Source organism: Dermacentor silvarum, chromosome 2 (assembly GCF_013339745.2).
Source record: "Dermacentor silvarum isolate Dsil-2018 chromosome 2, BIME_Dsil_1.4, whole genome shotgun sequence".
Lineage (NCBI taxonomy): Eukaryota > Metazoa > Arthropoda > Arachnida > Ixodida > Ixodidae > Dermacentor > Dermacentor silvarum.
The window spans coordinates 44,101,573-44,126,266 of record NC_051155.1 but is presented as its reverse complement, the minus strand read 5'-3'; the positions used below and the strand labels follow the sequence as shown (position 1 = coordinate 44,126,266).

The following is a 24,694-nucleotide window of genomic DNA, read 5'->3' as shown; positions in this document are numbered from 1 at the left end:
GCTACTCCCGCACATTATCCAGAATTAGGCTAAAGTATTACTGGCCGAGACTTGCGCCAGTCGTGAAACGTTATGTCCAGACATGCCTGGATTGCCAGCGCCGCAAAACCCCACCCGTCAAGCCTGCTGGACTGCTGCATTCTGTTCAGATACCGCAAGCGCCGTTCGCACAAGTTGGCATGGACCTTTTAGGTTCATTTCCAGTGTCTTCTGCCGGCAATAGATGGATAATCGTCGTCACAGATTATCTTACCCGATACGCCGAAACAGGTGCTCTCCAGCGAGGAACAGCAGCCGAAGCAGCCCGATTTTTCATTGAAGCCGTCGTCCTAAGGCATGGCGCTCCCGCAGTGGTCATTACCGACAGAGGTTCTGCTTTCACGGCCGCACTTCTGGATACCGTGTTGCGATTAAGTGGTACAACTCACCGAAAGACAACCGCCTATCACCCCCAAACCAATGGGCTGACAGAACGTTTGAATAAGACTCTGGCAGACATGATGAGTATGTACATCGACGTCGGCCACAAGAACTGGGACGAGATTTTACCATATGTTACATTTGCGTACAACACGGCTCGCCAGGTGACAACACGCGTGACACCTTTCAGCCTCGTCTATGGCCGGGAAGTAACAACACTGTTGGACGCGATGCTGCCACACGAGTGTGGTGATCACGAGACTGGTGCCGAGGAGTTTACGCAACGCGCCGAGGAAGCAAGGCAGCTTGCACGCTTGCGCATCCAAGAGCAACAGAACTACGATGCCAGACACTACAATCTTCGACACAGACCCGTCACGTACAACGTCGGAGACCAGGTATGGGTTTGGACTCCTATTCGTCGGCGGGGGCTATCTGAGAAGCTCCTGCGAAGATACTTCGGGCCGTACACAGTTCTACGCCGCATCAGTGACGTGAATTATGAAGTTGTGCCCGACAGTCCTTACTGCTCCAAACGCCGGCAGCATCTGCCCGAGGTTGTGCACGTGCTTCGTATGAAGCCATATTTTGCATCATGACCTGACTTTTGCACCATCACTGCACTTTCTTGGGCGCTTGGCGCATCGGGACGATGCTTATTTCAAAGGAGGGGCAAATGCCACATGCTATATCGTCGCCGCGGGTATGTGCCCGGCCATGGAAACGACGCTGAAGTAGCGCGCGGGTAGAAAAACAGAGACGACAACGACGTTGCGTTTGTTGCTTATATAAAGTGCTTTTATACGTGCTGTACGCCGGCTTCCACGTCTCCTGCGAGGTCGTGACAATATTGAGTAGTGCGATGAGCTGCGAAAAGGCAGACGCTTGGGCAGGATTCCAGGTAATAGGAACGTTTTTCTTGAGCAGGCATGTGAGATGCCGTGCTATCTCTGCAAAGTCTTTCACAAAGCGACAGAAATAAGAGCAGAGGCAAAAAAAAAAAAAAAAAAAACGAGCGGAAGTGTTGCGAAGGAACGGGGCGTCGGGAACTTGGTAACAGCGCCAACTTTGGCAGTTAGGCCGGATACCGGCCGCATCAACAAGATGATCATGTACGGTGATCTCTCGGCGTCCGAAGCGGCATTTGGAGGAGCTCAATTGAAGCCGGGCGCTGAGAAACAGCTGCAAAATATCCGTTAGTCGTTGGAGATGACTAGGGAATGTGGGCGAAAAAACGACGACGTTGTCAAGGTAACATAAACAAGTAGACCACTTGCACCCGCGAAGGAGGGAGTCCATCATTCTTTCAAGTATTGCGGGAGGATTACATAACCCAAAGCGCATGACTTTAACCTGGTAGAACCCATCGGGCATAATGAAGACGGTCTTTTCGCAATCCTGCTTGTCAAGGACAATTTGTCAATAGCCGGACCGAATATCTATGGAAGAAAAGTGCCTAGCGCCATGGAGAGAGTGGAGAGCATCGTCTATTCGCGGCAAAGGGCAGACGTCCTTTTTAATGATCTTGTTCAGGTGCCGATAGCCGATACAGAACCGCCAGGTGTTGTCTTTTTTTCTGACAAGCACCACAGGGGACACCCAAGAATTTGCACATGATTCAATGATGTCCATAGCATTTTCTCAACTTCGGTTTGAATGACACGGCGTTCGGACGCAGACACTCAGTAAGGGCACCTATGGATGGGTCTAGCATCCCCAGTAACGATGCGATTGGTTACAAGTGATATCTGGCCAAGATGGGGCGAAGAAAAATAAAAAAAACATCGCAGTAAGATGCTAACAAGCTGCGAAGATCTTCGGACTGAGAAGGGGAGAGATCAGGGGCAATCATACCGTCAAGAAGGTAGTCAACCGTAGTACTTGTGTCCGGGCTTCCATGTGGAGCATCGATAGTCAGGACCAGAGGGTCGTGTACGCCTAAAGGTGATACGCTGTCCAACGTAGTGCCTTCGGGAAGAAATTTCGGGGTGCCTCCAAAGTTGAGAATCGGTATACACGCCCGGTTCTCCGTAACAGCCACATCAGAGTGAGGGAGCGCAACACACCGCGTCAAAAGAGCGTCTTAAAGAAGGGGGGATCACATAGTCACCGTCACAAACAGGGGGCTCGGAAATCAACGTGACATACGTCGTGGTAGCTAGTCGCAGACGAACAAACTCGACGACACATAAACGCGGTGTTGAGGTCGGGTACAGAAGGGAGTTCCAACGATAGATGGCCAGATGAGCAGTCAATGAGGGGAGAAGGGTGCTCAGGAAGTCATGGCCGAGGATGACGTCACGGGTACACTGGTGTAGAACGGTGTATAAACTGAGGCCTAGTGGCCAGCGAAGCTGACACGCGCAGTGCACATGCCAACGACGCAAGCTGCACCGCCGTCGGCAACGCGAACGACAGGCGACGTGGCAGGCATAAGAACTTTGCGGGGACAAGAAAGGCGAGCGCTCATTAGAGATAGTTGCGCCCCAGGGTCTATGAGCGCCGAAAGAGGCACGCCCTCCACTTCTACGTCCAACAGGCTTTGTCAGGTAGCCAGGGTCAACAGAGGATTCCGGGTCGGTTCGCCAATGCAGCATCACCTCTGGGAGCTGCACTCGTCAGTTTTCCGAAGATGGACGACGAGGGTATGGCGACGGCGAGTGACGGGGCAGTGGAGAGCGCCACCGCCGGCTCTGTGGTGATGGTGAGCGGTCGTAGCGTGGAGTCGGGGCAGAAACATCAGGGTGTGGGAAGTCATCACGAGCACGAAACGAAGAGGACCGACTGTGGTCCGAGTGTAAGTGTACGCAGGACTAAGTGACGACGGCCCGCGATAGCGACAATGGCGGGAAATGTGGCCTATCCCATTGCAGTTGAAGCATGTTGGCCTGTAGTAGCGCGTGCGCCACTGGTTTGGATCGCGGTATCCGGAATAGGTCGATTGTTGGCGGGGCGGTCGCAAAAAATTCCTGACCGCAAGGCAACTTACGGCACAGATGGGATGAATGCCTGCGTTCGCCAACTCTTCGCGTACTACGGTACTGCCAACACGATACGGTACGCGAACAACCATACTGCCGGGTGGGAATCGTCGTAAGAACGGGCCTGAGGAACAGATGGAAACGCGGCCTCAATCTCATGCCGCACAAGACGCAGCAAGCTTTCGGTACCAGGCGGCCGGACGTCCTCACACGTTGAGGTAACGGCGGTGTTACGGACTCGCACTAATTGTTGCGTGACACGACGGCTCTTCGCTTACTCAAAGCGTCGGCACTCTTTTAGATGTCGTCGAAGGTAGAAGTCCTTATGTATAACTAAATTAAAGGCGTCATCGGCGATGCCTTTACGTATGCGGCAGACTTTGTCAGCTTCAGGCATTTTGTCGTCAATCCGCCGACACAGAGCTAAAACGTCCTGAATGTACACGACATATGGTTGAGTTATTTGGGCCCGACACGAAGGTTCCTTCTTGGCGGCTCGCTGGCGCCCAACTGGCTTCCAGGAGAGCTAACTGGCTTCCCTAAGAAGTAATTTGTGCTTGCAGGTGTCCCATCTAGTTAGTTCCTCTTCGTGTGTTTGGAACTAAACACAGGATGTTCCCTTGACGTAGTAGATAACGTTAGCCAGCATGATGGCTGGGTCCCACCGGTTGATCTTGCTGGCTCGCTCGTATTCCGTTAACCAGTCTTCGACGTCCACGGCGTCCGTACCAGAAAAGGTACCAGGGTCTCGGACTTGGGCCAGGACAACCGATGTTGCGGGAGCCGAGGCTAAGTCAGCGGGCCATACGACATGGTCGTATGGTCCACAAGATGTCCGCTGCGAAGTTCCGTGGTGTCCTTCGGATATACCCGCACGCTCCACCAAAGGTGTTATGGGGAGATGTCAAAAAATGGTTTATATACAATATTTAAAATTGACAGTGAGTGGCACCACAACAAGAAAGATGGCGGGCCGGGATACAGGCTCGCCCTCTTTCCCGTCTGCTATGCCGCATCTATTTCGTCCGCAGCATAGGTACATGGCTCACAACAATATGCACCAAATAATACAAAAACAATATGCCAAACAATCTCGAAACCAAAAAATTCTGCTTATTTAATTATTTATTTTGTACTATAAATTGAAGAATGCCCGAACAACGTGCGAAATATAGTACACTTAACGGTTGTTCAGACACTCTTTACAAAGAAACCGACAGGTCGAATATGAGCTTCAATGTGGGCAGGAAAGAGTATATCCACTCGCAACACACATCGGATTCAAACCAATAACACATTATTTCGAGCTCCAGATGAAACCGTACATAAATATTTATTTTTAGGCTAAATTTCGATACGGTGTTCTTACAAGGAGACATATTTCTTCAAAGTTAATTCCATGAATAGACACTGTTAACAGTTGAAGGAAATGAAGACATCACACAAAGAGAAAACATTCGGAAATCACAAATCTATGAACAATGTGTGGAAATCACTGTTTACGTTAATAGCTGAAGTACTTGTCGCTCAAGCAGGATTGCTCAAGCTCAGATAGTTTAAAAATAGTGAACTGGAAATAAGCGAACGCTGTCGGTGCGATGAAATAAAGGCCCAACATGAGCTTGGGTTCTTCTCTGCTTGCGTCCTCTATAGAACAAGTCCAGAGAGTATCGACATAGCCAAATAATCCTGTCGAAGAAAAAAACGACTATTCCATCTAAAGCAATGGTTTATTAGCGCTTTAATATCTGAGAGGTAGCATTCTGCAGTCCTTTCAGTTTAATAGCTTGTTCGTGAACAATGCTTACTTATTTTTTCCCAGTAAAAGCACTGTTTACGTCGTCTGCGGTGAAGCCACTAGAAAAATGTCGATTTTTCTGCAACGGAACGGTGGCGCCATCTGTCACCGCTTCGGTAGAACGCGCCTTTCACCTTTAGCGGTTATATTGTGATAGCGGGAAGCGTGCATACTGTTTAACCTTGAGCTAGGATTTAAATCTTGGCCTCGGAGGCGAAAAAGGTAACTCTGCATACTGTTGTGTACTATATGTAAATTCAAAACCTGCAACTACTCGCACTTTTCCAAGAACAATTGGCTATGCTCAAGCACATCCGCATTAAAGTGATGTCTTTAGCTATTTCGGCGACTTTGGATGGTAGGACGATCTCGCGCGATAAACAGCGGCGATAAACCATGCCCACTGACCCTAAAAGGTCTGCTTGCTTATGGCACTAAGTATGTGCTGACTGCTGTCTTGGTGAGCTGACTTCGGCCACGATGTATGTACTCGAACAGACAACCTGCTGCCGTCTGTGTTGTGGCCTACAAGACTTTGGGGATACAGTAAATATGAGGCGGTGCGTGGAATCTCGAAAGGAGTAATGGAGCTAACGTTTGCAAATGCAATTCTGTGCTAGCGTTCCCATACTGCCCCTCGCGCTCAAGGCCGGAGGGCGTTGAGGGAATGGGGAACAGCGGCGCTGGGGAGGTGTCACAAAAGAGCGCGTAATCCAAGCGCGCGCCGCGTGTCACGCAAGCCAGCGAAAGAACACGCCGGCCTCACGGCAACTTCAACAGAGGGGGAGAACGCATACGCCTCAAACAACAACGCTAACAACGGCGCCGAAACGTCTGGAAGAGACTCGACGAAGCGACGTTAACCGGAGAGAGAGCACACGCGCGCGCCGAGACACCTTCTCACCCGGCGAGTCGATAGACATTACTACCGCGTGAGCATACACCAACAGGATGAGTCATCACGCCCCCCCCCCCCCCCCCCTCGAGAATGCTCCGACAGCGGCGAAGGTACGAGAAAAGACTCGAAGCTTCGCAAGCTTTGGCCATGCTACGAGATCACGACACCGATAGGAAAGTTTTGGAACGCCTGTGGAAGCTATATAACCGCCGTGCGAGAATCAGAGGGTGGAATTCAGGAATTCAGGGTGTTCAGAAGTTCAGTCCGCACCGGTGAAGTGATGTAACGTGAAGACCGAGCGCCTGTGGAAGAAGGGGATTCCCCGGCAAGCTAGTCGACGGGTTCATCGAGCGTCTACATTTCCGGAAGAAGTTCTTTCTTCAAGATTCGCCCCGAGTTACGCCGAGATCGTCCGACTTCAAGACCAACACTGGTGAATACGATTGGACACTTAGTGTTCCTTTTCATTTTGTACTTTACGTGTTGGACTCTTAGTGCTTGTCATTAATTATTTTCCTGTGTTTTGTGAATACCCATCTGATTGTATTGTGTTGTGTCTAGCCTAAGTGTGCACGTGTGTGTGTAACTGCCTTGTGTGAAGAATATATTTTGTTGTGTTTTGAAAACTCTGGGCTCTGACTCGGTCTTTGGACAGCAACCGGCGTTCGCTGGCGCACCAGAGGGCCCACTCTTAATTGTCTTTGCTTTCGTGGGATTATTTTCGGAAGCTGATAAGTCGGCTTTGGAATTTGGTCCGGCGTCTGCGCCTCGTCAGCGGGGTCTTTGACAGGAGGAGGAGAGAAATGTCAGCGGCGGCGCTCGTAGAACGTTCTAGAAACAGCGGCAGCACGCTCGCATCGTGCTCGCGCGCCTTGTATACGTCACCGCGTGGGCTTAGAGCTTCATTTCATGTCTCTATGGGTCCAACTAGGTTTCGCCTTCACATTCTTAAAATATTCTAAGCATCCCCCGCGTAATGTTTTGGTAACGCGTTCCACTCGATTGTGGATTGCACTAAAGGTGAACATTGATATTTAGTGTACGAGCAAATATAGGTTGCACTTTATATTCATGATCCCGCCTGGACGAAATGTGATGTGCTCGTTTAATGCGATTAGTTGCAAATTTTGTCTCGCCGTAATATAAAGAATGAAAGAATGTTCAACGCGAACATTGTGTTGGGTGTTCAGGGCGGAAATGTTGATGCTGCTTTTTAACAATGATATGCTCACATGGGGTGAATATGAGGAAAGAATGAGAGAGAGAGAATAAACATCTTTAATATGTAAATGCAGCTTTGGAGAGGCGTCCTCATTCCTGTATGCCTTGAGCTCGGGCCGCGTCCTGGGCCCCTTACCGCGTTATTCTGTAATGACTCGATGTAGGAGATGTCGTCGTATCATTGAGCATTATCGTTAGCAGCGGCATTGGCACTTCGTGCTTCTGCGGATGTGCTCATAGGGTTTAATGATTCACGGATGTCATTGGGATATGCAGCAGGCTATAAAGGATATCGCCGACTTTGACAATCACCGATGGCTTCTTCCACAATTTTTTTTGCCCGAATCAGCACGAACATCACGCTACCACACAGCACATAATTATATCTTAAGGAGTTGCCCCTGATTCGTGCCGCGAAAGCTGCTCCGGCAACGACCGAAAACTAGGCTTGATGGTTCCTTGAATTGTGGGACTATACGTTGCTGAATATGTAATATATTTGCTGTTTATTTAACACCGTATTCGATATTTAGTACTGCAATTGCAAATATAAATATAGATGTTTACGTTCTTTTGTTCATCGCCGACAGTGAGGTCGTGGACAGCGCGTAACGGCAGCATGCACGACTGCCAGGTTCCTAATCGGCTGTGTAGCAACGTTCTCGCCTCTTTACGGACACCCGAAAGCTCACCTGCGGCAGACACCACCAGTTACCGCGTCTCGCCATGCACACACCCTTGCTGCCGGTAAGGAGTTATGTTCTGTAGCTTCCAGCATGCGTTGTAATAGCTATAAAGACAAACACGAAAAGGAACACGACTACGGACCGCGGGCGCGTCTTTCAGTCTTTATTCCTATTGGAACGTTGCAAACAAAATAAACACTCACCCAGGTAAAAGTAAGGTTTCCTCTCGAGGAAAGAAACTGTTTCACCTTCAAATGTATATCCAGACCTCAGACTACGTCACGCCCTGCACCCCGCCTTGTACTCGTACAAATGTCCTCAATGTGGCGGTTACGCCTCGCTCTACCGCACAACGTGGGACTGTCCCGACACTCTAACCCATGAGCCCTATCGGTAAGCGGGAAGCCATGCTGTTAGTTCAGGTCGGACCCACCGGACCAGCATGAGCTGATGGGGCGGGCACTAGCAGACAGCGAAAGTCGCAGCAGCCCTGGACTGAGGGCCCCTACCACGCGCAAGTAAGAAGACCAGCCGACTTGCGTTCGTTCCTTATTCTGAATAAAGATATTTTCTCCTTCTCTAGGACGGTGTGCGTATATGTACAGCAAAGGGAGGCATCCTGCACGTTGTCACAAGGGATCTTCTTTTTATCCACTGCATTAACACACACTTAAGAGAAGGGAAGCTAGGCGCATTTCTTGATCCTTGCGCGTTTGTAACGCCATCCCGAAAGCACATCGAAAATCGCACTCTTTTTGCCATATCAGTTTGTTCAGTACCTTACAAAAAAGCTGTAGTTCACCTAGGCACTCACCACATACACGCGTAAAAGCCCTTACGTAAACAGCCAACGTTTTTGCTAACAATATTGGAACGTTGGTTTAGCCACGGGAGTAAAAGACGCGATCCAACTCCAAATTCTTGGCAGTGAATTTATCGCATATTCCGTCTATAGAAGCGTGCCACCGATCGAAATGGGCCCACTATGCAACGGAAGGTGACCTGGACGTAACGTGGGCCACAATCCTAAAACAAACAAAATTGCTGCAGGCCGTATCCCATGCAGGAGCTTCGTGCCAAAGAAAAACACACATGGAGCCGGCGCATGCAATGCGCAGTAACACCGTTCGGGCGGCGGGCAACCGTTACGACTGCAGAAACAGCGAAAACAAAGAAAATAAACGCAGCGTATACTATGTGCAGTGTGTAATCCGTCCCAAACACACGTACACAAAAATGTTTGCAAATACACGCAGGAAGCTCGAGAACAGAGAAGACGAGCCCTGCAAAGGTCTTGAGCGGGCATGGTTGTGGCTCGTCGGACCTAGGCGTCTGGGGCCGTCTGGTTCCGCTTGGTAAGCGGCGCGATGGCCTCCTTCAGATAGAGGTAGTCCCAGCACCATGTGTTGTACGCGAGCAGCACGATGAGCCCGCAGCCGACCTTCATGGCGATGCCGGGCAGTATGAACTCGACCTCGAGCAAGTCCCCGTAGTCGGTGACGTACTCGGTGACGGGCGTCGCAGTAGACGCCACGAAGCCGAAATAGCAGCAGAAGGTGAACGGCATGAGCAGGTACAACGGGTGCACCTTGAGCGCGTCCGAAATATGGCAGATGAGTGGCGCGAAGATCACGATGTTGTTGAGCGAGTTGTTGATCTCAGCCAGCACTAGGGCGAAGAACGCGACCAGAAGCTGCAGGTAGAAGGCCGACGTGATCAAGTGGTGCGGCAGCACCCAGTCGAAGAACTGTTGCAGGTTGTAGTGTACGATGAGCTTGGCCACGCACACACCCGCACCCATGGTGATGACGAAGGCCCATGAGATCTTCTTGACGGCGTCGTGTGCCGTTTGGCCGCGGAAACGGCGTCGCGACCGGCCGCGTCGGTAATTGTAGATGCTCGGCAGCGCGTGAAGCACGAAGGCCGAGAAGAAGACGCAAGCCGTCTCGCTGAAGGTGGACTCTGCGGCTTCGATGTCGAACGCTTCCGCGTAGTAGTGCGAGCCGACGATAGCCGCGGCCATGCAGAGGAAGGTGATGATGGTCGCCACCTCGGTGAAGCTGACGGCTCCCAGCTCGGCGAAGTGCCGGTAGATGATGTCCTCGAAGGCCCGCTTGGAGATGTGGTCGCTCGAAACCACGTCGCTCGCGTAGCACACGGAAAGCACGAACCACAGCGTGAACGAGCAGAGCACGGTCAGGGGCAGATGGCACTGAACCCACTGGTAGATGGTGATGCGGCGGTAGTTGTACATCTGCTCCAGGAAGGCCTTGACAAACAGATTGCCGCCACAGCCGACAACGGAGCCCATGCTTCCCAGCACGGCAGAGTACGAGATGCCGATGAGCAGGCCCTTCTTGACGGTGAAGAACTCACTCAGGATGCGTATCACCTCCGGCATGACGACGCCGCCTTCGATCAGATAGCGCGCCTCCATGATGGGTGTACCGATGCCCGCGGTACGGCGGACGTAGCGCATCCGCAGCTCGAGCACGTGGAACAAGCGGTTGTCCTGGATGTGCTGCAGCGCTTCCATGGCGATGGGCAGCACGATGGAGGCGGTGCGCACGGCGTTCGTCCACATCGAGACAAGTATGGTGGTGATGACGAAGCCGCCAATGATGAAGCCCGACTTTCCGCCGAACACCAGCAGGGACGTCAGTATGACTCGCTTGTGCAGATTGGTCGCTTCAACACCGTGGACGACGAGAGCGTACCTGTAACGAGAGTTGATCAGTGTATCGCGGTTTCCCCTGTAAACAGACATTTCATCCGTGCATTAATTTCAGTCAGGAAAGGCTATCCCAAGAAGGAGCCGACACGGGTGCATAAATATTGCCCACGTGATACACAGAAACTTGTAAATTAAAGCTTTCTTATTGTGCGTCTTATTTACATTTTTATCACAGGTGTTGTGAAAACCTTTCAAACAATTATTTTCTTGTGTTCTACAATTGACCTAATGTTCAAATGGGACTAACTTTCTGATTACGAAACAATATCACGGCTTACTCTTGCTTGGGCTTGGTAATTTCTTACAGCCGAATAGTTTTAGTCACTTGCAAGATAAAATTTGTTCAGTTTCCTACCAGCCATCGCGTCAATCACAGATACCGCAACATATTTTCGGAAAGTAGCTTCGGAAAGTAGGTATTCAGGATCGCCAGTCAGCCTCTATAGAGTCTGTAAAGGAGTACGTTTATCTAGGTCAATTACTCACAGGGGACCCTGATCACGAGAAAGAAATTTACAGAAAAATTAAATTGGCTTGGAGTGCATACGGCAGGCATTGCCAAATCCTGACTGGGAGATTACCGCTGTCGTTGAAAAGAAAAGTGTACAATCATTGCATTCTACCGGTGCTAACATATGGGGCAGAAACTTGGAGGTTAACAAAGAAGCTCGAGAACAAGTTAAGGACCGCACAAAGAGCGATGGAACGAAAAATGTTAGGCCTAACGTTAAAAGACAGGAAGAGAGCGGTGTGGATCAGAGAACAAACGGGGATTACCGATATTATAGTTGACATTAAGCGGAATAAATGGAGCTGGACAGGCCGTGTAATGCGTAGGATGGATAACCGGTGGACCATTAGAGTTACAGAATAGATATCAAGAGAAGGGAAGCGCAGTCGATGACGGCAGAAAACTAGGTGGGGTCATGAAGTTAGGAAATTTGCAGGCGCAAGTTGGAATCAGCTAGCGCAAGACAGGGGAGATCACAGGGAGAGGCCTTCGTCCTGCACTGTACGTAAATATAGGCTGATGATGATGATGATGAGTTACCCTAAACCCGTGTGCCAATTTTTAGACTACGGATGTGTGACCTTGTGGGGAAAAAACAAAGCTGCAAGCGAACATATCATCGGCTATCTTACCTAGGAATTTTGAACATTGCCCCTTCTACCATCTGTGGAATTTCACTGCAATGCATCAGCGTAACTAAATGTCAAGGATTAAAAAAAATTATCTCACAAGATCAGCCGCATTTCAAGAACTTTCAAGTAGCAACGTCGAGAAGGTACGTCGTTATAATATGCGCGTATACCACGCTTAGTCGTATCTTCCCTGCTGCGTTACAGCAGTATTTTAGTCCTCACCACCACACTGAGCACTATAACACAGCAGGGAAGCTACGACTAAGTGCCACAAATAAGCATGTTATTAACACACTCGACGTGGTAAACTGTCAGTTATTGAATATCGGCCGACTACTACATATATTATTTAATTTTTTTAATGTTTCCCATTGAGTTGAGCTATTGCATTGCCGTGAAGTTCAACAGATAGCCGAAAGAGCGATGTCTGAAATTTCGGGGCATGGATCTGCGTGTTGAGACCATGTAGATGACATTCCTCTCACATTAGCCTCACAAACGTTCTTTGGAGAAGAAGGTACAAAAGTACGATAGAGTGCAGCAACGTACAGTCGGAACGCAGGTATGAATTCTAATGACGAAAACCATTGTTGGAAAGTAAGATTGTACATCAAAGCAAGCGCCATATAACTGATAAAAAGGAAAGTGGTACGTACCCGATATACAGCAGCATCGTTTCGGATGTGTAGTACGTCAGAAGCTCAGAACTTGAGTAATTGAGAAACGCTGGCGCCAAAATTATTGGTAGGAACGATACGATGGCTGGTGGGATAGACTGCGTCAAAAAAAGCGAAAACATATAAAAGAAAAATATAGCAACGTCTACAGTGCACTTGTGCTGGACAACTTTGTGTTGTTCAGGCTGTAGCATTTTTATGTCTTGTTTGCTTAACTGCGCATGAAAAGCTTCCCAGACCCCCCGCGGAGGGGATGAGGACTGCGGTGGAGGCGATGGGGAAGACTGAGGAGGCGACGACGACCAAGTAGCGATACAGGACGATAGAGACAGACTGGTCACGTACCACGACATAGTGACACACTATAAGAAAGAAAGAGAAGCATACCCACAACCGCACAAACAACTAGAGAGATCTCAAGAAACAGATTGGAGAAGGTTGCAGCACAGTTAAACAGAGTAAGCACGAACACGCAGACATGGCACACGTCTTATGGAAATGCACAGAGATCAAACCAATATACAGAGAGGACAACATAGAACCGGACTTTCTCGAGGAGCGATGGCTAAGCGCTCTGACTAGCTCAGATCTACACGACCAACTATGGGCAATCCAGCGGGCCCGGGCAGTGGTGGAAAGGCTATGCCTCATCGCAACAAAATACCCAGGTGGCCTGAGCCCGGGCCGGAAACCTCGCAGGTGCTTCTATCAATAGTTTTTTTTCCGTCCGTCCGTCGATTTGCAGCGCTCTCTGTCGCCATCTCCTTTGTGAGCACAACGTGACTGACTGTTGCTTCTGCTCCTAAATTGCAGACTTGTTGCTTTGAGGCCATGTTGTGACTGCTGTTCCTGGTTGTCTAATTTATCTCACGAAACCTGGGTGCGTATTCACAATGCCGCTGACCTGAACGGTTTGTGAACAGGCATTGACCAACCTCCGTAGTGAAGATGACAGAGTACATCTTCTGGCAGGCGGCATGCAATGAACAGCACTTAGTATGAACTAAAAGTCGCCTTTGATTTGTAGAGAGAAACAACAATAGGCAAGTGTACACTCTAAAAACGTTTACACCCTTTGGGTCGTATCTTGTCTGCAAACAATAATTGTCATCTGCCTTGCTTGCATTTCCTTTCTTGAAAACTCGGCGCTCGGTACATTCCTGCCGAGAATGCTGTGTCACGCTGATAACGCGCAAGTCTTTCGTCACTAGGAAGTACCGGGTTCGCAGCGTTAAAGAAAGGAAATGCGGACAATATAGATGAAAATTATTGTTTAGGGACAAGATACGACCCAAAGGTTGCCAACTTTCTTTAGAGTGCAGTAATGAATAGTGATATGCAGTTTGGCTTCGGTTAGCTTTGTTGCATGTCATTGACATCAGCGTCACTGTAGGCGCTTAAATGATATCCCACAAATCGGCGCAGGAAAGCCAATGACGAAAATCTCGGCATAACAGCACCGCACGCGTAACGCGATTTTTGTTTTGTGAAACAATATTTGCCGGCACCATTGGTTTTCCAAGGATTGCTCGCGACTGCGCATTTACGACCACAAAATACGGGGTGTTTCACTTAACTTGGGCCAAACTTTAAAAATATGCAAGTGCTACGTAGCTGGACAGAACCGAGGTGATGTTTGCCGTTGCTTGGAGATACTCAGATTATCTTTTGCATTCCGCCTAATTGAATCATCAGTCTTAATTAGTTTATCAACTTCTGAATTATTATAAATAGGTGAAAAGTGTCAATGAGAAAATTGGAGAGCACCATGAGAAACTTCCGACTGCTTTCTATTGCTCAATACGTGCTACATAATAGTCATGGTCTAAGATATATACTCTTTAGGTGGGGACACTTCTCGGCTTGCTTGCGAGCCGCGATCGAGCAGATAAAGTAGCGACGACGCATGTCTATCAATCAGCCCAGTGACGGCAGCGGATACCTATCGGCAAAACGACGCAACTTGAGTTAGAACGCAGGCGGAGAGCTTGCGCGGACAAGGAACGCGCGCATGCCGTCTCCTCCACGCTATCCCCTCACCCCGGTGACCTACTTTCGCGCGCCCCTCAATCATTTCGGATTTCCCGCGAAGCGGGGATTGCTATACCAACGGGAGATTCAACCAATGTTGCGTCGTACCGCCGATAGGTATCCGCTGCCGTCACTGGGCCGATCAGCGCGCCCCTTTGCTACTTTATCTGGACGATCGCGTCTCACGAGTGTCCTCCCTTAAAGAGTACATATCTTACACCATGATAAGTGTTTTTCCGAGCGTGAAAGAAGCCCACGAATACAGGCAAAGCGCCTCAAGTGGCAAGTCGCGCGGCAATTTTGCATTTATTCGCGGGCTTCTTTCACGCTCCGAAAAACACTTTTATGTAGCACGTATTGAGCAACAGAAAGCTGTACCGGGAGTTTTCCGTGTGACTCTGCAATTTTCTCATTGACACTTTTCATCTAATTATAATATTTCAGAAGTTGATTATATAATTAGGAATAACTATTAATTAAACGGAATGCAAGAAAGAAAATTGGAGGACGCTTAAGCTTCGCCTTTAAGAGTGGAACGCGATAGCATTCAATGATCTCTGACTGCTTATCAGGCTTCCCGGCAACTGCAGCTTTCTTTTTCTCCAGCTTAATCACCTCTGCGCGCGGCTGCCCAGGAGGCGAGTGCCATCTGTATCGTGTTTTTTGCAAAGAACAGGCTGCCGCGTGCCGCTGTATGAATGGTAGAAATGCTCGAAAAGGGGCTTGTGCTTGTGAGTTCGCGCATAACACTGCATTATGCTTTCTCGTATATTCTAATTACAAGTCGAGGCTATCACGTCTGTAGGTTGTGGTTAAGTCGTACTTTACGATTTTTCTGACGCCTTTTACTTTGTGAAATTCAATTAGTTCACCAACACCTGTGCGCCCCATGGAGGGCCTACGTGGTCGAGGTGGTTCGGGATGATTTTCTTGGCCGTGGACGCCGACGCCGGATTTTTTTGCGACACGGGGCCTTTAACGCTATCGCGTTAATTATCTGACTATCTCCAAGTGACGGTACGCGTAACATTTCCTTGGTTCTGTACATCTACGTAGCTTTTGAATATTTTTAATGTTTGGCCCAAGTTAAGTGAAACACCCTGTATATCATGCTATGCGACTGCTATAAGGCTGTGGATTAGTACTTACGAAACTTCCGTTACGTAACTGCAGTAATTGCAGCGTCAGTCAAGTAATTGCAGCGTCGGTCGTCGCGTTATCCCGGTGATCGTTCTCATTAATCACTGATGCCCACACACTGGTTAATGACAAAACGCCCATACGCAAGCAGAAAGAAAATGATATAATGACAAGGATGGCTCCGTGACCTATCTGAGTTACCTTAGGGACCGCCTGCCACTGAGTGACCTGACTAACCAGGATAAGGGGTGAGGATCTTGAACGAAAAAAAAAAAACAAAAACAAAAACAGAACACTCTCCTAACGTGCCGGTCAGGCCGGTGTCGGCACGAACTCCCATAGACACACAAAAATTAGCGCACATACGTAACAGTGAATGAAGCAGAGTCGGCGCCACAACGTTATTTCTCTTGCCTCGAAAATGTACCGTATAAGCCCAAGTGTCCAACTAACAGAGAGTTTGCCGTTCGCGGGTTATCGGCGTAAGAGGGTGATGCGAGTTTATGCCTCCAATTAGTGAATGGCACATCCCTTGCGTTTCTTTCTACCTATAGTGAGATTGGGAGGAGTTCTTGTTCCCCTGTTTGAGGTTATTTGCACCCTAGTACGGTGAGTCGTTCTACTATACCGGCGTGTGTATGCGGTAACCGTCGATTAGTAAGGTGCGGTACGGGTGTGTACCTGGAAGAGCCAGAGCAATAGGACGTAGAGGACGATGAAAGCGCAGTGGCTTTCGGCCGAGCGCTGCCACAGCAGCGGCGTCAGACAGACCGGGATGACGTACATGGCGAAGGCGCGCACATAGAAACCGATGGTCTTGTAGCGGTCGGGCAGCCCGTGCCGCGCAAAGTCCGTCAACGAGACGTCTTCCGGACTTGCGATCTGCTCTATCATGGCTGCTGGTCTTGGCCGTCACTGATTGTCCCCGACTCCCGTAGCTGGGAAGAGTGTTGCACCTGCGTGACCGTAAGACATGCACGTCAGGTTTTACATCGAAGCTGTTATGAGTGGCTCCCCAACGGTTTCGATGCGGCGGTTACAGCGTGGTCGCTATTAAATGTTAATCGAACAACATCCAGCAACGTAGCATGCCGTGCAACCTCGAAGCGACCCCATGACCAGCCTGCGTGAGAACGCGCAGCCGTACGCTCCGATGCCTGTGATGAGATATGTAATGTGATGAGTTATGATGAGTACAACATTATGGCAGAAACCATCCTCGATTATTATCTAGCAATGCGAAGCATTTCTCTCTTGAACGTGGCGCAAAACCCTAAAGAACTCACGGCCCCCGGTGAAACGTTCACTCGAGGATCAGCATATGCGCGGGCCCTCCGACACCCTGACGACGTACGACCGGAACCAGAGGCGGTCTCGCACACGCTACACGCCACACCGGTGTCGCAAGTGCTGCAGTTTGCACTATTGCGAGAACAGACGGCCCCTCCAGACAAGTACCGTCAAGCACAGTTCACTGTCAGAAAGATTGAAGATTAGTACAGCAAACGTATACTCCCAGAAGAACGCAGCAGGGCACGCGGCATTGCAAGTTCCCCTCCAGGCTTGGAGTAAACCGTGCTTTCGACGAGAGTTTCTGCGTTGAAGAATGCATCGGCATCGCAACGCGCTGGCACACAGGCAACAAATGATGAAGGTACCGTAGTGAAGGCCGTTGTGATCACGGAATGGCAAAGCGGTGATAATTCGTTATCTTCAGATCTTTTAGCGCCGACTTTTTTTTCGCACACATGGCCGTTAAACTCGACGCCCACAGTCTCGTTTTCAGAGTGCTGACTTGCGATGAGAAATTAGCGGCTAGGTTCCACAACGCGTGAAGGCGATTATCCAGCACAGAACGCGGCTTGCCCAAAGCTCTATGAATATCTCGAGGCACTAGGACGTACGACTATACCTACATGGAGCTTTACTGGAGTCTTCGGGAGTTGCTGGAGACTGCGCCAAAACAGGAGGAACCAGCTCAGTGATGCAAGGTATGGTATGAAGCTCCAGACGAGCCTCAAACATTGAGCACCATTCTCAAGCTAGTATCCCTGGCACGCAGAGGTGTCGCACAAGGAACGGCAGTTTAGCTGTCTTCCCCGAGCGCGGACACGTCAGCCAGACTTCGCGGAGGGTCAGCAGCGTGAGGAGGAGATATTGTCGATCGACTGCAGCAGGCGCTAGCAAAACGGTGCGAAAGAAAACTTGAAGTGAGGAAGCTGAAGACCACCGCGCTGTCTCCAAGTGCTTCAACATGTTGCGGTGGAACCTCAAGTTGCGAGGAGAAATTAGTGCCTAGGTTCCAGAACGCGTAAAGGCGATTATCCAGCACAGAACTCGGCTTGCTCACAGCTCTGTAAATGTCACAACGAAACGATAGGGGCTTGAGACTCACGGGTCCTGCCCTTGGCGGCCCACATGGTAGCTTCCCGATGGAAACGTTTGAGAGTCAGCAGAGATTCCCGGCGAATCAAACATGCGCGGGCATTCTCGAGCTAAGTGACCGGCGTCGTTGCATTGGTAACAGCCGGGTTTTGCAGAAGCACCACGCAGCGAATGAAAAGCAGCACTGTGGACCCTTGGCGCGGGTTCAGGGAAGGGTGAACTGTATGCGCGGTGGGCCATTTCCATGTGCTCCATTTTCTCCGTCTCAAGGGCGATGGCAAGAGCTGCTGGAATGCTTGCCGGATAAGCCAGTCGTACGAAGCGTTGTATGTTGATGTCATCGAATGCATCGAGAAAGGTGTTCGCTGAAATAAGTTCCATGGTGGCGCTAGGAAAGCCAGGAAGGCGCCTTTCTTGAGAGAGTCACTGTGGAAGGTCACGTCGATCTTGTCGCACATGTTTCAGCTGGGTGAGGAACAGCTCATGAAGGTGGCCGTCGCCATACCGGGCCGCGAGCTCAAACGCCAAGGCCTCATAGTTGGAACGGATGGACTCCGGGATGTATTCGACGTGTAGTGGGTTAGGCGGCACGTTCTAAGGACAATGAAATGACCGGCATGTGAAAAGGCCGGTGTAGAGAACATGGCAGAAAACGAACTGTAAGCCATATATATATTGCCCACTACTGCAAGCGTCAAGCAGTATGTCAAAGACGGCCGTGAATGTCAACGGTGCAAGTCAACAACCATGATGAAGCCTGCGGGGTTTTTGCATCCCATCGAACCACCTCATAAGCCATTCGACGAAGTTGGCTTGGACATTCTTGGGCATTTTCATCTGTCAACCGACGGCAACAAGTGGGTGATTGTCGCGACTGACTATTTAACCCGCTATGCTGAGACAGAGGCGCTCCCACGAGCCACGGCTTCTGAGGTAGCGCAGTTCATGTGTCGCATTGTATTGCGTCATGGTGCCCCGTCCACTGTAATCACAGACAGAGGGACGGCTCATGGACGAAATGTTTGAGTTGAGCAACACCAGACATTGGAAGACGACTGCTTATCATCCGCAGTCCAACAAACTCACGGAGCGATGGAACAGGACCCACACAGATATGATTTCTATGTACATCGACGTGCAGCACAAAACATGGGATCGCATCCTGCCTTACGTGACCTTCGCGTATAATACCGCCGTACAAGAAACGACGCGGTGCACACCATTTCGCCTCCTTTACGGCCGCGAAGTTCAGACGATGCTGGACGCTATGCTTCCGTATCAAGATGCCGAGCACTTCATTACTGACGCCGAAGAATTTGCTCAGCGCGCCAAGGAAGTTCGCCAGCTGGCGCGGCTACACATCGGTCAGCATCAACAGGCAGATGCACGGCGTTATAACATCCGCCACAGGCGAGTGGGCTACAGTCCCGGAGACCAAGTGTGGGTGTGGACCCCTGTTCGCCGCCGTGGACTTTTTGAAAAGTTGCTGAGCCGGTATTTTGGGCCATACAAAGTGCTGCGCTGCATTAGTGACGTGAACTACGAGGTCATTCCGGACAGTGCGGCACAAACACGGCGTCGACAGCAACCTCTGCCTGACATAGTTCACGTCGTCCGCATGAAACCCTATGTTGCGCGTTCATAATTTTTTTTTCATTTATTCATATTTACGCTCCTATTTGTAGCTAGTTCTGTTCCCTCTCTGCTCCTTGACTGTGTAGCGTTGCCTGTGTAGTGGTCACTCTGTAGCGGTGACTGTGTTCTATGCGCGAGCGTCCGCCTTGACCATATCTTTTATTATTATTATTATTATTATTATTATTATTATTATTATTATTATTATTATTATTATTATTATTATTATTATTATTTGTGGCCTTAAACCATTTCTTGAGTATCGAGTCGATGCTATTTCCTGGGAAGGGGCGAAAATGCCACCTGCAGTATTGGGCACAATGCAAAGAAGCAGGCAAGGAGAAGGAGAAAGGGGTGCGCGTGCTACACTCCGGCGCCGCTCGATAGCCAGGTTCCGTGTTCTTCAGGAGCCAGCTGCCCTCAATAAACGTTGCCAGTCCCCTTTTAAGGAACGTGACAATATATATAAGAAGCTCAACTTCGCCGTTATCTTTCGTTTATTTACTGAACAGTTTTGGTCGGTGGACCGCCCTTTTTCAAGGGATACAGGAAATTCTCCCAACAGTCTCCTTATACCTTCGCGTAGAGAAAGAACACCCAAAATAAGAAGAGGGAGAAAGGTACACGAAAAAAAAAATCATGACGGAGAGATCACTTGTTGGTAACCGGTTTATTCACGGTGCATTCCCGTCATCACTGGCAGTGGACAGGTCTTTGACACCGTTACGCGCGTGATTTTACGTGATCGACGAACACGTAAGCCATTTCGAGTTGAACGTGAAAAAAAGAAAAGAAAAAAGAAGAGAGGTCAGTTCCGAGGAGTACTAATAACTGATCGCGGCAGAAAAAGAAAAGGGCAAAAAACAAAAACGCGCTAGAAAACGCAATGTATCAAAAAGAGGAATCAGAATGCAAATATAGTAACAATAATGTGGCAAAATAAATATGAAAAGAAAAACAAGGTACAGTAATGTGAATGGGACGGTCCACTCCCCCAGTGGAGTAGTGGGTATTCGTTCAGCATCACCGTTTCAGCATCACCGTTTCAGCATCACCGCATATGCGGGGATTGAGTTATTTAGCTACTCTAACTTATAGACTAAGAAACGAGAGATTTCCCATGTGTTCATTTATGCTGTGCGTGATTGTTCTAAATTTGTGGACAAAATATGACTTTTTTTTCCGTTCTCGAGAAGAGCGGTAGCCTGACTGGAGAAGGGTGACACGTATTTTGTGAGATGAATGAGAATGGGGGATGTGGTAGTGCACGGGCGTGAGCTTTGTGGTGATTTAAACGGAGTCCGAACGCGGTTCCCGTCCGGCCTTATATGCTGTTGGTCGCAGGCGTCACAATGGAGCATGCGGACCACACTGCTACGGTCACAATTTAGAGGCTCCTTAATTTTGAATGTAAAAATCACAGGAAGTAGCCTTAGCAAAGCAGGTTGAAGTCGTGCTTGCAGACCTTGCAGCGTTGTTTACCACAAAGTTTGCAGCACTTATTCCATGTTTTGAACCGTGGTTGTTCTAGCTCTGACGAGGATATCTCTTTGGTTCCTTCACCGGCGATAGACAACTCGGTGTGGCTCTGTGAAAATAGAAGACAAACGTGTGCTTTGCTGCATAATATAAGAGTGTTTGGATAGGATGTTGTTGACGTGCTGTAATGTAGACGAGTAAGTGAGGACAAGGTTGGTTTGATTTTTAGGACGGCGGGGCTTTGAGTCCGTCAAAATTTCATTTCTGTCTAATGCTTGTGATCGGCTTAAGGCATCATCAACAATACTTTCCGGGTATTCCTTTGCCACCAGGGCCGTTCTGAGTGCCTTTGCGTGATTTTGGAAATCTTAACAGGAACAAACAAGTTCGTCCGAGTAGTTCTTTTCCCTGTTGAAGTCCAAATAAAAACAGAAACACTCGATGAATTCTTAGAATACTAGTGCGTGATTCGTGCAATATATTCGTTACACACCATATCTTGGACACAAGAAACACGTTGCATACCGTAGAGCACGCGAACATTCACAATTGTCTCGTGGCACGCGTCTGCCTTTTCATCTACGCGTGATGCTTGATCTGACCAGTGTCGTCGTACTTGATTAAAGGAACGCCGAGATACTGCTCCGCCAAAGCTGACCAACGCCTACGAGAAAGTGCTCGTGCTTCGTAACCCAGTCACTCTGTTACCACGCCAAAAGCCCGAGTTCTTCTCCCAGCTTGTGAGAAACCTGTGTGTTTGCAAAATGTTTTGGCAATATCATTAACTATGCGAATATTCTCCATATTCGAGCAAGAAACACCGATTTTGCCCGCACGAGCTAGGATCTCGACATGCACAGACGTTAATTTAAAGCATCTTACCTTTTCGATATTGGCAATGGCTAAACAAAGCTGCTCAACGTAGGCAGCAAATAACAGTGGCAAACATCCCCGTCCCATAGAGGTCTGCACTCGCAGATTTTCTGTGAGCTGTCCATTGACAATCATTCCAGTTGTGCAGTCAGTGGACGCCATTTTTACTCCCTGCGAAATTGTGCTTCCCCCGTTCAAATAGTTTAGTAAACTGAAAAGGACGCTGTGCGATACAAGATTGACGGCCTTTTCCAGATCGAATTGCATCACAGCCACATGGGTTCCCAAGGCATCGCAGCATTCCAAAACGCTACGCGCAACGTGAACGTTTGTTGCGATACTCCGTTATTTCATGCCGCTGGTTTGATGCGGATTGGGCTACGAACGCATGCCTAAAAGGGCGGAATAAAACACTTTTACGAATGTCCCTCCTCAAAGCTAGCGTTTTAAGAAGCTTGGCGCGTTAGGCTCGCCATATAGCAGCAGTTTATAAGCGAGCCTACGCATCTTCAAGCAGACGATGAAGATACGGGACGTGCTCGTAGCCGAAATTCGCTGCGCTTCTGTCATCGTATTTTGGTGCTGTGAGCGTTTCCGCAAAGCCCAGCGCGTCGTGTCTTGTGAATCAACACCATTCTAATGCTGTATACAATGGTAGATGAAATACGCGTTCGCCACTGAAATCTGCAGCCGTCTCACGCCGTAATGCGCCACTCTGCCTTGATGGCTTATGAAAGCTTCGCCTACACCGATTGCCACAGTGTAAGGGATGCGTATAATTTCGTCTTGCTGACCTGTGAGAATCTGCGATGAAACAGAAGTGTTGGATGGCTCACCCACGGCCGCTGGATGCATCGAAAACGGTGTGATCCGCCGCGGCGCCACACGTCGGGGGCTGTTTGGCATCGGCATAGCAAATGCGCCAGGAACGGGCTTGGAACGCCGTCGCGCGTGCCAGCCGACGGCGCGTTCCATCGCCGATGACTAGCGCCGTTCGGCCAAGCCAAGCGGCCGAAAATGCAACTACGGCTGTTACATTCGCTCCCATTGCAACGCGCCCGACGCGGCAGGCCGCACCTTTTTAGGGGCGAAGCTCCTTATAGCGGCACCCGTTCGTCCCCGTCGTCGTAGTAGTAGTGTGTAACCAGTAGTGTGTAACCAGTCTGAGAAAAATGAGACAAAAAATTCCGAAGTTGTGTCCGTAGCGCGGAATCGAACCAGGGACCCCTCGCTTCCGAGCGCGCGGCGTTAGCCCACTACGCCACGAAGCGGACATGGACACACGCACCACGATGGCAATAAATACCCAACATTAACGAAAGGCCGCGTTTCTAGCGCGTTTCTAACGCGTTTGTGCTAGCGCGTTACGGCTCGTGTAAGAAGCTGGTGTAAGACGCTGTGGCCTCTCCGCCTTACCTTCAACGCGTTTCGAACGCGCTGCCCAAGCGGTGGCAAGTCAAGTTCAAGTCGAGGAGCGTTTATGAATACGGGGGGTATACTCTCTCAGCAGTCATGTGATGGCGTCGGCAAACGCGGTGCACGTTCCGGCATGTGTAAATGGCTGCGTAAGACGCTGTGGCCGCTCCCCCTTACTAGAGAGTACTGCACGTTTCTAACGCGTTTGTGCTAGCGTCCCCTTAAGCGGGAGATCCGATGATTCCCTCCGGAGCTTCGCCCACTCATCATCATTCGCCCCGTGGATATGCTGTGATTTTTTTTTATCTAGCGGCCGTGGCTCACCTCACAGTGAAGATGCCGCTTGCGTCTTGCCGTGATCGTCGGAGAAGTACTCGGACAGTAGCCGTCAATTAGGAATGTCCTCGGGTGCAGCAGCGGTCCGTGGTTGAGCCTCGAGCTGCGCGTTCTTCTTCTACTTCTCCTCGCTTACTACCATCAGAAAAGCCTTCAAGCAGTGATGATGATGATGATGATGATGATGATTTCAGACATTCGCACATAACAAATATTGGCCAAGATATGGTGGTGAACCATGAGAAATAGAGCACTGTAATAACAGTAATTAAGCCACGTATAATAATAATAATAATAATAATAATAATAATAATAATAATAATAATAATAATAATAATAATGATAATAATAAGTTTAGTAGTAGCATTATTATTATTAATGCAATTAGCATTCCTTGCTTAGTTCAGTAGTTTTGACCATATAAATATATATATATATATATATATATATATATATATAGATAAATTAAATTATGGCGTTTTCCATACCAAAACCACCATCTGATTATGAGGCACGCCATAGGGGGCAACTGCGACTAATTTGGACCACCTGGGGTTCTTTAACGTGCACCTAAATCTAAGCACACGGGTGTTTTCTGGATTTCGCCCCCATCGAAATGCGGCCGCCGTGGCCGGGATTCAGTAGCGCACCCAAGATCTTTGCCACGGGGGGCGGGAGCGTGAAGCAAGCCCTTTGCATAATATGCAATTTCTTTGCTTTAGACAGAGGAATCCAACAGCAAATAAAATGCCTAATAATTATAATAATTTAAGGACACCAAGGATGATGGCGATGTTTATTTCTTCAGCGTTTTAGTCAAGGCAATTTAAGAGTAAATGAA

At 49.2% G+C, this 24,694-nt stretch overlaps 1 protein-coding gene across 1 annotated transcript; it reads right to left on the bottom strand.

Annotated features, from left to right (window-relative positions):
* Window positions 1-7,492: 7,492 nt before the first annotated feature.
* LOC119441435 (solute carrier family 13 member 5-like) lies at window positions 7,493-24,026 on the bottom strand. The gene is made up of 4 exons (XM_037706056.2): window positions 23,842-24,026; window positions 16,411-16,685; window positions 12,538-12,656; window positions 7,493-10,721 (listed from the first exon to the last, which is right to left on the bottom strand). The coding sequence occupies exons 2-4, from the start codon at window positions 16,621-16,623 to the stop codon at window positions 9,329-9,331; spliced, it is 1,725 nt and encodes a 574-aa protein (XP_037561984.1). The 5' UTR covers window positions 16,624-16,685; window positions 23,842-24,026; the 3' UTR covers window positions 7,493-9,328.
* Between the last annotated feature and the right edge of the window lie 668 nt (window positions 24,027-24,694).

Bases quoted from the DNA above. Each gene is read 5' to 3' on its own strand.
- LOC119441435 (XM_037706056.2), bottom strand. From the start codon at position 16,623: ATGATAGAGCAGATCGCAAGTCCGGAAGACGTCTCGTTGACGGACTTT. The intron at 12,657-16,410 runs GTACACACCCGT...TTTTTGACGCAG, and splicing joins TATTGCTCTGGCTCTTCCAG to TCTATCCCACCAGCCATCGT. The intron at 10,722-12,537 runs GTACGTACCACT...CTCTCGTTACAG, and splicing joins ACGATGCTGCTGTATATCGG to GTACGCTCTCGTCGTCCACG.